The sequence below is a fragment of the Eulemur rufifrons genome, chromosome 9 (assembly GCF_041146395.1).
Source record: "Eulemur rufifrons isolate Redbay chromosome 9, OSU_ERuf_1, whole genome shotgun sequence".
NCBI classification, from domain to species: Eukaryota; Metazoa; Chordata; class Mammalia; order Primates; family Lemuridae; genus Eulemur; species Eulemur rufifrons.
The window spans coordinates 53,105,366-53,117,121 of NC_090991.1; the positions used below are offsets into that span (position 1 = coordinate 53,105,366).

At 51.1% G+C, this 11,756-nt stretch overlaps 1 protein-coding gene across 1 annotated transcript; it reads left to right on the forward strand.

Moving 5' to 3' along the window:
* The first annotated feature begins 1,184 nt into the window (after nucleotides 1-1,184).
* Nucleotides 1,185-6,355, forward strand: BIRC5 (baculoviral IAP repeat containing 5). The gene is made up of 4 exons (XM_069482918.1): nucleotides 1,185-1,295; nucleotides 1,456-1,565; nucleotides 3,188-3,305; nucleotides 6,226-6,355. Exons 1-4 carry the CDS (start codon nucleotides 1,185-1,187, stop codon nucleotides 6,313-6,315), a joined length of 429 nt encoding a protein of 142 aa, XP_069339019.1. The 3' UTR covers nucleotides 6,316-6,355.
* The last annotated feature ends 5,401 nt before the right edge of the window (nucleotides 6,356-11,756 follow it).

Genomic DNA, 11,756 nt, shown 5'->3' on the forward strand with positions numbered 1-11,756 from the left:
GCTACTCGGGAGGCTGAGGCAGGAGGATTGCTTAAGCCCAGGAGTTTGACGTTGCTGTGAGCTAGGCAGACGCCATGGCACTCTAGCCCCGGCAACAGAGTGAGACTCTGTCTCAAAAATAAATAAATAAATAAATAAAGTGATCCTTCTGCCTCAGCCTCCTGGGTAGCTGGGACTACAGACTTCGGCCACCACACCGGGATAATTTTTAATTTTTCTGTAGAGATGGGGGTCTCGCTATGCTGCCTAGGCTGGTCTGAACTCCTGGCTAAAGTAATCCTCATGCCTTCTCCTCCCAAAGTGGTGGAACTACAGGCTTGAGCCACTGCATCCAGCCAGCATTAACATTTTAAATGCACACAGTCAGTTTAGCAATCCACATTTGAAAAACTAGCCTACAGGAGCAAAAATGCCAAGACACAAGACTATTCATACAAAGATATTTATTGCAGTGTTATTTGTAGTGGCACAAAATTGGACCCCTCTTTGGGGGTCCTTTGCTGAAGGGATTCTAATTGAATAACTGAGTTTGTTCGGATCTGGGCTCTGAGCTCCAGCTATTGACCTTTAGGAATAGCTAACTCTGGTGGAATTCCGGTGGGAAGGGAGAACAAACCTCCAAGGGTCAACTTCTGGACTTCAAGAAGCTTCAATGAAAAGTCTTGGTAAGCAAGTTAGTAGCTCTCTTGAGGGTGAAGGTTAGCTGTGGATTTATTCAATCTCACTGACGTCTTTCCTAGCAGAAGCGGGACCTCCACGTGGACGCGGAGCAAGGGGAGGAGAAGCGGCACGAGGCTGTTCCAGGAGTGGGGAGCCCCCAAAACCAAAACCAAAACTAAGGCGAGTTTGCAGGCCGAAAGGTGGTATGGCCTGGACTTATGCGCTGGACATGGCCATCCCCGACCCCACTACGGGGACGCCAGCACGTCCCTCTCCGTTTCCGCACCCCTCTTTGAGAGCAACCCGGGAGTCATTAAGCGTGGGAAGGGGCGGGGTCTCCAGCGAGCGGGGGCGGAGCCGCACGGCGGGCGGACTGCAACTCCCGGCACGCCCCGCGCCCAGCCGCGCTTTCCCAGAAGGCCGCGGGAGCGGCTCGCTCAAGGGGCGGGGCGTTCCCGACGTGCTCCGCGGCGCGCCATTAACCGCCGGATTTGAATCGCGGGACCGCTTGGCGGCGCGGCGGCATGGGGGCCCCGACGTTGCCCCCGGCCTGGCAGCTCTTTCTCAAGGACCACCGCATCTCAACGTTCAAGAACTGGCCCTTCTTGGACGGCTGCGCCTGCACTCCAGAGCGGGTGAGACTGCCCGGGTCCTCGGGGTCCCCTAGGCCCGCTCCGGCCCGCCCCCGGCGAAGCCTTCCCTCCCCGGCCTTCCCGGGGGCTTCCGGCCCCACTGTGGCTGGGCCCCCGGGGTCTGGGCAGCCGCGTCCACTCACGACTGTGCTGTCCCTTGCAGATGGCCGAGGCCGGCTTCATCCACTGTCCCACTGAGAACGAGCCCGATTTAGCCCAGTGTTTCTTCTGCTTCAAGGAGCTGGAGGGCTGGGAGCCAGATGACGACCCTATGTAAGTCCCTTAAAGCCAGCGTCGATGGGTTTCCCAGGCCCTATCCTTTCGGAACTGGGCTCGCGAAAACGATTTGCACTGGAGACACTTAGTGCAGGAGCGAAGGCATCCCAGGCTCGTGTTGTTTCGTATACGCTGTTGTGAACGGATACCTCTCTGTGGTGCTTTGGTCACCTGCACCCTCTTCAAATCTGGCCAGAAGGTCCCGGGGTGGAGGTTGAAGAAAGTCTCATTCATGCAGGTGCTTGATGCCTTTAAGGTTTAACAGAAATACTTTAGCAGATGCTGTTGTCCTGAACTCCCAGGAATTTCCTAGTGCTTTTCTTGAGATTTTTTGAAAAACAAACTTTACTGAGATGTAATCCACACAGCACAAAAATCACCCTTTTAAAGTGCACATTTTCAGTGTTAGGTACTTTTTTCTTCAAGACACCTAGTTATTTCGAAAAAAATGCTGTGTATGCATTCCTTTTTTTTTTTTTTTTTTTTTTTTGAGACAGAGTCTCACTCTGTTGCCCAGGCTAGAGTGAGTGCCGTGGCGTCAGCCTAGCTCACAGCAACCTCAAACTCCTGAGCTCAAGCGATCCTCCTGTCTCAGCCTCCCGAGTAGCTGGGACTACAGGCATGCACCACCATGCCCGGCTAATTTTTTCTATATATATTTTTAGCTGTCCATATAATTTCTTTCTATTTTTAGTAGAGATGGGGTCTCGCTCTTGCTCAGGCTGGTCTCAAACTCTTGAGCTCAAACGATCCGCCCACCTCGGCCTCCCAGAGTGCTAGGATTACAGGCGTGAGCCACTGCGCCCGGCCATATGCATTCCTGATGTACTATATCTGTGTCTTCGTAGTGTAATGCCGTGTTCTTTTCTCACCTTGTTTTCCCGTCAGAATCAATTGTTTCCACAACTTTTTTTCCCCTGGAGAAATTATTTCTCTTCTTGGTCAGAAAAGAGTTGCTATTTTTTTTCTTGATATTTTCTGCTATTATGATCAAGTGTTGATTGGAATGGCATGGTAATTATACCAGTGATCACTGGGTGAATTTCTAAGTGTTATAATATTTTCAGATTATAGTTACTGTTGACCATCCTTGTGGACTTTGTGTGGCTATTTTCATTCTGTTAGATAATACTATTCTGGTTAGGGTGACAGTCAGCTGTTCAGGGAGATTCCAATGGCAGAGAATGATGGTATAAGGTGGAAGGGTCCCCTGGGAAGCCTGGCCAATGAAGTCCTTGTTCTGAATCAGTGGATTATGTAAAATTCTAGGGAAATGAAACCACTTCAAACAGTTCCTTGAGGACTGTAGAGGGATTTGACTTACACCATATAACACTTTTCCCACTATTGCTAAAAGAGTCCAGATAAAATACATCAACCACAGGATATGGGGGAGACGTCCACAGAGAGAGAATGTGCTAAGTCTTAGCAGCTGAGACAAGCCATGTGGGCATGTGCTTGGGGCACAGCACTGATCCGATCAAGCTCAGACTTAGCACCTCACTCTTGGAGCAGGACAGGGTGTGCTCCTGAGAGGGGTGGGCAATGGGAGGCGATGGCTGCTTTCCCCCCTTTACCTGATTTCCTCTGTTGACGTGCTCTTGTCTTTGTTTTTCTAGAGAGGAACATAAAAAGCATTCATCTGGTTGTGCTTTCCTTTCTGTCAAGAAGCAGTTTGAAGAATTAACCCTCAGTGAATTTTTGAAACTGGACAGAGAAAGAGCCAAGAACAAGATTGTATGTATTGCTGGGAATAAGAACTGAAAGCAAACCCTGCTGGACGTCTTAGTGCTAAACTACCCAGTCCCTCCAAAACACTAGAAGGACTGTGTTTTCCTCAGGAAGCATTTTTAAAGCCCCAAGGATGTGTGTGTGTGTGTGTGTGAGTGAGTGATTTTTTTAAAGCCCCTGGAGTGTAATCTTGGGCTTGTGTGGTCGGAAGAACACCTTCCCTTAGGAAAGATGTGTTCAGTGTGAGGTTCCTTGGTTGGTGGGGACACAGTAGAGTTAGGACTGCCTTCATGCCTCAGTGACCATCTTATGGGAAGTCACATGGTTGTATGTTCATGTGTTAGTGGTGTGAGCACAGGATTTGGGGAAGCACAGTGGAGTGCATGGGAAGGGGGAGAAAGAGGCAGCAGTGCAGCTGAACCTGCAGGGGTTTCTGCAGGTGGACCTTGGCTCCTGCCAGGGGTACTGGGTTATCGCGAGAGCAGGAGGCATGAGTCCACAAAGAGGTGGCTCCCAAGCAGCCAGGCTGTGGAGAATGAGGCGTGCTAGGGAAAACCAGGGCTCCCAGTTAAATTGGGATTTCAGATAATCAAGGAATCATTTCTTAGTTTTAAGTATATCGTCACATTTTGTGTAGGTATTTACTAAAAATTTAGTCATTTGTATCTTTTTTTAGAGACAGGGTCTTGTTCTGTCCCCCAGGCTGGAGTGCAGGGGCACAGTTACTGTAACCTCAAGCTCCTGGGCTCAAGTGATCCTCCCGAGTAGCTGGGACTATAGGCACATGCCACCTCATCTGGCTCATTTTTGTCTTTAGTAGAGACAGAGTCTCACTCTGTTGCCCAGTCTGGCCTCAAACTCTTGGGCTCAAGAGATCCTCCTATCTTGGCCTCCCACAGTGCTAGGATCATAGGCGTGAGCCACCAGGCCCGGCGACGTCTTAGACTCTTATTTGCTAAATTGGACAGCTCTGTCGAGAACAGATATGGGGAGGGGGTAATGTCCTTGTAGCGAAGCTCTGGGCGGGGAGTCAGGGACACCCTAGTTCTATTCCTGCTATTTACAGACTTTGCAAGTTTAAGCCAGTCTTGGTCACACTTTCCTTGCTACATAGAGGATAGGACCCCCTGACCCCCACCCCATGGTTTCTGTGGTCCTTTTTCAGCTTGAAAATTGTGTACCCTTTTAGAGATCAGTATAAAATAACTCCATCTATTATAGTAGCTTTTAAATGCTAAGGACTGGAATTGTGTTTTGTCAGGAAAAGGGAAAGAAATCAGTGGCCAGTCAAGTGTGTTGTGGAGAAACTAGTTACTCACTTGAGGTTTTGGAAACTGCAGTGTTGGAAAGTGGGCAAGGGGAGCCTTCCGGGTCAGGGGTCAGCAAACCCCTCCTAGGCCACATAGTCTGTGTTGTATGTTATTCTTTGTTGTTTTTTCATAACCATTTAAAAACATAAAAGCTACTCTTACTCTTAGCCTGTGGGCTGTGCAGGAAAAGGCCTTGATGGGCGGGATGGATTTGGCTGTCGGCCAAGGAGTTTGCCAAGCCCTGTTCTAGGAGGCGGAGCGGCTTATGCCCCTGAGGAACTGTCACAAGGCAGGTGCCTGAGCTCAGTGAGGGGAAGGGGGGCGGTGCAGCAGGGTGGCAGCCAGCTCGGGGAGCACTGAGAAGGGCAAAGGAGTAGGGTCGTGGCTGCTGCAAGTGGGATGACACTGAGCTCTGACACAGTCCTGTTGCAAAATATGGCCACAGAGAAACTTATTTCGTAAGACTTTGGTTTGTAAGTATCTGTGACAGGGACAAAATGAAGTACTGAAAGAAGCCAGTCGTAGCCCTGGGTGGCAGAGGTTTTGTGAGTTTTAGTTTTGTTTTTCAATAGTGAGAGTTCCTGTTTTTGCTTTACCCCCTCCCTTTATTAGAAAATGTATGAAAGGGGCCGGGCGCGGTTCTCACGCCTGTAATCCCAGCACTCTGGGAGGCTGAGGTGGGAGGATCGCTTGAGCCCAGGAGTTCCAGGCCAGCCTGGGCAATATCGAGATCCATCTCTATAAAAAATAGAAAAATTAGCTGGGTGCGATGGTGGCGCCTGTAGTCCCAGCTACTCGGGGAGGCTGAGGCCAGGAGGATTGCTTGAGCCCAGGAGTTTGAGGTTGCAGTAAGCTAGGCTGACACCATGGTACTCTAGCTGGGGTGACAGAGTGAGACCCTATCTCAAAAAAAAGAAAGAAAAAAATTTAACCCAAGAAAGGTCTTTTGGTTTGCTCTTTAATGTGGCAGAGAAGTTAGGGAGAATAAAAAGTAGGTTAGGGAGGAGTTCCCTGGATTGGGGTTTGCTAATGTGATTGTCATTTGCCCCTCAGAGAGCGCTGTTGGCAGAATGAAACGGTTGGAAGCCAGATTCATGGAGGGACTGGAAGCATAAAGAATTTCTGTCTGAGGAAAAAGCTGGTGTTTGATAGGCTCTGTGGAATTGGATAAGAGGAGGAAGGCTCTGGACTTTTCCTCTAGGGGTTCAGAAGCAAGGTAGAGGGTGGCTGAGAGCAGAGCTGCAGAGCAGCCTGGAGCGGACTGCGTCACCCTGGACTCAGGTTCCTCAGCTGTGTAATGAGTGTGAGCGCTTCCTCGCGGGGACCCTGTGAGCAATAAACAGCTAAGATCATGAGGCAGGTGGCTCAGCGCTTGGCACGTACGAAGTGTTCCGTGCGTGTTTTCAGTACGAAACGGTTAGGAGGCAGCTTAAATTGCAGGCAGCTGAGGTGAATCGGATCTTGGCCCGGATGGCTGGGTGTCTACCCTTGCACAGTGCCCAGTTTATTTAGGTGCTAATAAGTGTTCCCTTTTGTTTCTTTCTTTTTGATCTTACTTACAAAGCATGATTTGGAAGCTCTTATTTCAGTTTTGTGTGCTTATCCTTTATTTCTAGGCAAAGGAAACCAGCAACAAGAAGAAAGAATTTGAAGAAACTGCAAAGAAAGTGCGCTGTGCCATTGAGCAGCTCGCTGCCCTGGAGTGAGGCCTGCGACCTGCTCACCTGGTCCCCGGGGTCCTCATCTCCAAGGCCTGTTCCCAGTGTCTCCAGCCGTTCGCTGGGACCCCTGAGCAATGTCTGGGGAAAGAGAACATCAGAACTTTGAATTTAGATATTTTGACTATATTTCTGTTTTCTTGCAAAGTGGCACCAGAGGCTGCTTCCGCCTGGGCAGCTGCCGCTGCCAATTACAGTAACCGATTCTCTTTCTTTCCTTGGTGGTTTTGCTTTTTTAATTCCCGGACCTGGCAGGCGAGACGCGGGTGAGGAGGAAGGCAGGGCTGATGGCTTTGTTTGTGTGACCTCAGGTCTTTGCCTCGCTGTCACTCTCAGCCCCAGCGTGGACTTGGCGGGGCTTGTTGAATCTGAGCTGCAGGTGCCTCACCTGTCACACGCCTGTGCTGCTTCAGCGGGTTTCCTTCCTTCCTTTCTTTTCCCACACCGCCCCTCCCCGCTAGATACTCGATTTTTGTGTGACGAGGGGGGAATTGAGACACAGCCCCCAGCTCCTCCTAATGTCTGAACATGGTTTTCCTATTTTGTTTGAAGTATTATTTCAGAAAACAGCACAGACTACAGCTGGGGGCGAGCACAAAGCCGTTCTAAGTCACTGGGGAAACAAGGGCGAGCGTTAGGTGGATTTGGAGATGAAGTGAGGTAGCAGGAAACATCTAGCAGATCTCATTTATGAGATTGCCGCGGGATTAGACAGGCCTCGTGAGCCGTAGGGCACATGCCAGCTGTTCCCTCCCTGAAAAAGGCAGTGGCCTGAATCCTTTTTAGATGACTTGGCTCGGCACTGTGGGGACCGGCGGGGCTGCTGCAGGCCACATGGCTGTCAGCCTGGACGGGCTGCGCAGGTTTGGCCGCCTCCATTGCTGCTCCGTCGGCACATCTGTCACAGAGCGGGTGGTGGGAGGCGCGGCCTGCACCGGTCCCCAGGGGCCTCCGGAGGCAGCTCCCCCAGGCTGAGTCCTGATGTTAAGATAAATTCGGGTTCACCCTCCTTCAAGTAAAGCTGCAGGGAGGGTTGTTACAGCTCCACTGGAAACCTCTGGAGGGTGTCTCAGTTGTTTCTGAGAAATAAAAGCATGTCATTTCAAACAGGGCTGCAGCCCCTACTGGGTTTTTAAAATATTGTCGGTTTTTCGTGGCCGGCCCTCTTAGCCTGCAAGCTGAGCCTCCCGCCTGGACGGTGGCAGTGAGGATGCCTCCCGCGCAGGAGCAAAGCCCGCCTCAGGCTCCCGGCCAGCGCCACTTGACCCCAGACCTATTTGTATCGTCTGGACTCCTATGGAAATGCACCGCTGGCTTGTGTGTTTTTGCCACGTCTCAGAGAGTGAGATGTATTTTTCCCTCTGAACTTGGAGAATATTGCAGTGGTTTTTGTGAGGAGAAAAATACACTCCAGCCACTATGCTCATCTAAGCTGTTTGCTTTTTATATTTGTGCCAGTCTGTAAGTGCATACTTCACTTTAATAACTGGTGCTTACAAATTGGCTTTGTAGAGAAGCTGGAATAAAGCGTTTTTGTCCTCAGTCCCCTTGCACACTGGGCGATGATGCAGATTTCGGCTTTTGTCAGACTGTGCTGTGGGCGAGGCTGAGCTGGAGCTGCCCCTCTCAGTCCACCCTCCCACACTTTTCCTCTTCTAGAAACTTGTTTTCTTTTTTTTTTTTTGAGACAGAATCTCACTCTGTCACCTGGGCTAGAGTGCAGTGGCATTAGCCTAGCTCACAGCAAGACTCCTGGGCTCAAGCGATCCTCCTGCCTCGGCCTCCCGAGTAGAGGTGCACAACATGATGCCCGGCTAATTTTTTCTATTTTTTTTTGTTGTTGTTGTTGTTGTCCAGCTAATTTTTCTTTCTATTTATTTGGTAGAGACGGGTCTTGCTCTTGCTCAGGCTGATCTCAAACTGTTGACCTCATGCGATCCTCCTGCCTCGGCTCCAGAGTGCTAGGATTACAGGCGTGAGCCACTGTGCCTGGCCTAAAAACTTGTTTTCTTTTTCTTTTCTTTTCTTTTTTTTTTAATTTTTATTTCTGATCACCACATACGACCTGAAGAGAAACTTGTTTTCTAAAGGCGTATTTGTCACCAGACCTCAATGACTACCAGCGTCTGAAAGGTTAATCAACATCTATTAATAAAGCCTGAGGCCCATGTCTAAGGGCAACCGCCTCAACTTTCTTTCAAGTATGTGTCTGCTTCTCAGGCTCTCTGAGTCGGTGGGGTCTGGGAGGGTTGTAAGTGGGGGCTCTGGGCTGGCAGTTGGGAGGGTGATTCTCAGGCTGCCAAGTTGGGTTCGAATGGCAGGTTAGAGCCCCACGGGCCAGACTCCTCCATCTCGCAGGGAGCAGAGGCAGCAGGGTGTTGGGCAAAACCATGCCTGCCGACTGAGAGCGTGCCAAGCTGGAGCTGCACGCTGCGGCTGTGCTCGCTTAAAAAGAACACACAATTGCCAGTAAGGCCTAATGTGATTTTTATCTGCATTTTAAAATGCAGAAATGGAGCCTAAAGAGGTGAAATAACTGTCCAGGATTATAGAACTAGTATTAACAGTCTTAGGCCTGCAGTTTGAACGCGGGCAGTCTGGCTGTAGAGCTGGGCCCTCACTGCTTGACAATGACCGGCCTCAGGTGTGGTCAGCCGCCTGGTTCCAGGGAGGAGGGCTATCTTTAAAGTGTCCCCATTCCGTTTTCAGAAAGTCAGATGGAACAGAAGCCCACTTTCCAAGGCTTCCAGAGATCCTTACCGTACAACATTTTAGCCTTTTATTTTGAATTTAAGATTCACATGAAGTTATAAAGATGGTATTTGCGGGGGGGGGGGTCCTGTGTACCCTTCCCTAATTTCCCCACCATGGTGACAGCACGACATCTGTACTTGACACACACGGTCCGTGCTGAGAGGAGGAGCCCAGCTTGCCCTGACCCAGTCCTGCCATCATAAAGGATCTTGTCTTGACTTGGGCGAATCTAGCCCTTGAAGCAGAGAACCAACTGGCCTGTGGGTCTTCTCTCCGCTGGACTTGGCCTACAGTATTTGTACCCATTTTCAGCTGGGTGGGACCAGACTGGGCCCTTGGCTTCTGGGGTTTCCACCGCATGTCTGAAGTGGTGACATCAATCCATGTGTTCCCCCAGATATTCGCCTCCAGGCCCACCGTGCAACAGGTGCCGCATCCAGGACTGAAGCCCAGGAGAGCTGGGTCCTGCAGTGAGCTCACGGATTTCTTGTTCTTGTTTTCCGAATGGTGGGAAGACAGGTTAGCAGGTAGCAAAGGCCTGCGGGATACCAAGACAAGAGCGATTAACCGCTTTGGGTGGCAACAGGACAGGTTTCACTGAGCTTGTGTCTGTCCAAACCTATGGAGCAGGCTGCTGGGTGGACAGGAAGGGACAGGTGTGCAGGGCAGAGGGACAGAAGAGCATGTGCATTCCTGTAATGGGGGAAGGGATGTGGCCCCAGGAGCCTCTGCCTGATTTCCCCGTTAGCAAAACCCTATCGGAGGTTGCCGGGCTCTCTGGACAGGTGAGGCCAGGGCGGCCGCGTTGAGCCCCTCAGGCCTGTGAGTTGTGCTTGGGGATGAGACCACCCAGCTATGCCTCCCAGTCACGGCCACATGTCAAAGGGCTCTCTGCAGAATGGAAGGCAGGTTTCCAACCTGTGCCCACAGCCATCTGGGAGCCCTTTGGAATGTTTGGTTTTGAGTAGAACAGTGTCAAGTCTTCCAGGATGGATGAGCTGCATAAAAGCCCCTCAGCGAATGACTCGACCTGTCGGGTAGGGACATTCAGTGAGGTTCGTTTTCTGTTGCAGGATATTTGCCAAAAGCAGCGACGTTGGTCATAGTGTGGCTGAGCTGAGCTGAGCTGATGGTTTCAGCTGCTTCCCCAGCCCCTCGCTGGAGGCAGTGAGGTGTCACCAGCCTGAAGCAGGGCTCATCTGCCCGTGGCCGTGGCCGGGCCGGCATCCTGCTCCTCCGACCGCTGGCATGCGGTAGTTAAATGTGTTTTTAAAGAAAAGAGGCCTGGATGCAGCCTTGTGTTTTGTCACTTGTAATTGGAATGTCCTCCATCAAAAGGCCATCCCTGCCCCTGACTTCAGTGGCAGTGGTCTGACGCTGGCTTTGAAGTGACCCTGCCAGCCTGGAGGCAGGCTTGGCGTTTCATCTCGGTTGATGAAAGAAGGACGGAGAGTGGAAAATAATGGGTCGGTCTAAAGCAGTATCTTTCAGACTGCGCTAGGTGTAATTTGGGTCTATCTCAAGGGAAGTAAACTAGTGGAATTCATCAAAGTAGCCCTTGAGGACGAGGCAGCGCCGCTGCTGAGGAGACAATCTAATCTGAGTTTAAAACACTGAACCCAGCCTTCAAAGCAGACAGGGTGTAGCTTGCTAACCTGCCCTGCAGCATGCGTGAAACACGCATCCCTTCCACAGAGGCGTGTGGCTCTGTGTCGCCTGTTGCTAAAACCTCCCCCTAGGTAGCAGTGGCCTCAAACAGTGCCTGTCTGGGGTCTCGACAGCTGGATTCTGTCCTGCTTAAGCTTTATGTGGGTGCAAAGGACAGACCCTCTCAAACCAGCTCAGCTCAAGTGGCAGGGGTCACTGGGGAGGAGCGTGGCTCATGCAGCCAAACAGGTTCCTGTCGTTCTTTCTCCCTAAACATAGTCAGTTCATACCTCATACACACAGGAGGTTTCGACCCAACTAACGTAATACTGATCCTTATTATATTGCTTTATTGCAGGATAAACACTAGGTGACTAGAGTTTTCATTATTCACCATTCTTTCCCCAGCCGTAACAGAGTCTGGGGCTGGAAGGAGGCCCAGGGAGAAGCTGCCCTACCCCCCACCCCTCCTGCCTTTGTAGGGGCTGCTGCCCTCTGAACACCTTCCAAGGGCTCCCAGCACAGGGCTGTGGGCAGGGAGTGCAAGCTCCAGGGGCTGTCAGGCACCTGCACTGATGCAGCCGGGAGAGCCCAGGGCGGCCCACGTACCCCTACGGTCTTCAGTGCAGGTGTATGGAAAGATGGACGGCCTACAAAATGCCCCAGCAATTCTATGCCACTCTATCTAAATTCTGTTTGAAATATGGTTTCAATAACCACTGGGATTGTTTTTCCTTCTGACTACATTCCTCAAACCAACAAAAGCCCAGCAGAGAACAAAATGGCCAAACACTGAGATGAGAGCCCTGGCTCGCCCCCCTACCTGCAGGCTCCGCCCAGCCCAGTGCAGTGACCCAGAGGAGCACCCAAGATTTAACCCCAGACCACCCACCACGGCTGCCTGGCCCGTCCCTCCCAACCGTCACTATGATGGGCTCCTCCCAGAGACCTGCTCCTGGCTGGAGGTCTCCTCTTGGCTCCTCTGTCTCCCTCCACACCTGTTCTTGAAGGTTCTTTATGCATGTTTG

What these genes read in the sequence shown, in the direction of transcription:
- BIRC5 (XM_069482918.1), top strand. Translation starts at nt 1,185, where the DNA reads ATGGGGGCCCCGACGTTGCCCCCGGCCTGGCAGCTCTTTCTCAAGGAC. An exon ending in GAGCCAGATGACGACCCTAT is followed by an intron (nt 1,566 to 3,187) that starts GTAAGTCCCTTA and finishes TTGTTTTTCTAG; the next exon opens with AGAGGAACATAAAAAGCATT. An exon ending in AAAGAGCCAAGAACAAGATT is followed by an intron (nt 3,306 to 6,225) that starts GTATGTATTGCT and finishes CTTTATTTCTAG; the next exon opens with GCAAAGGAAACCAGCAACAA.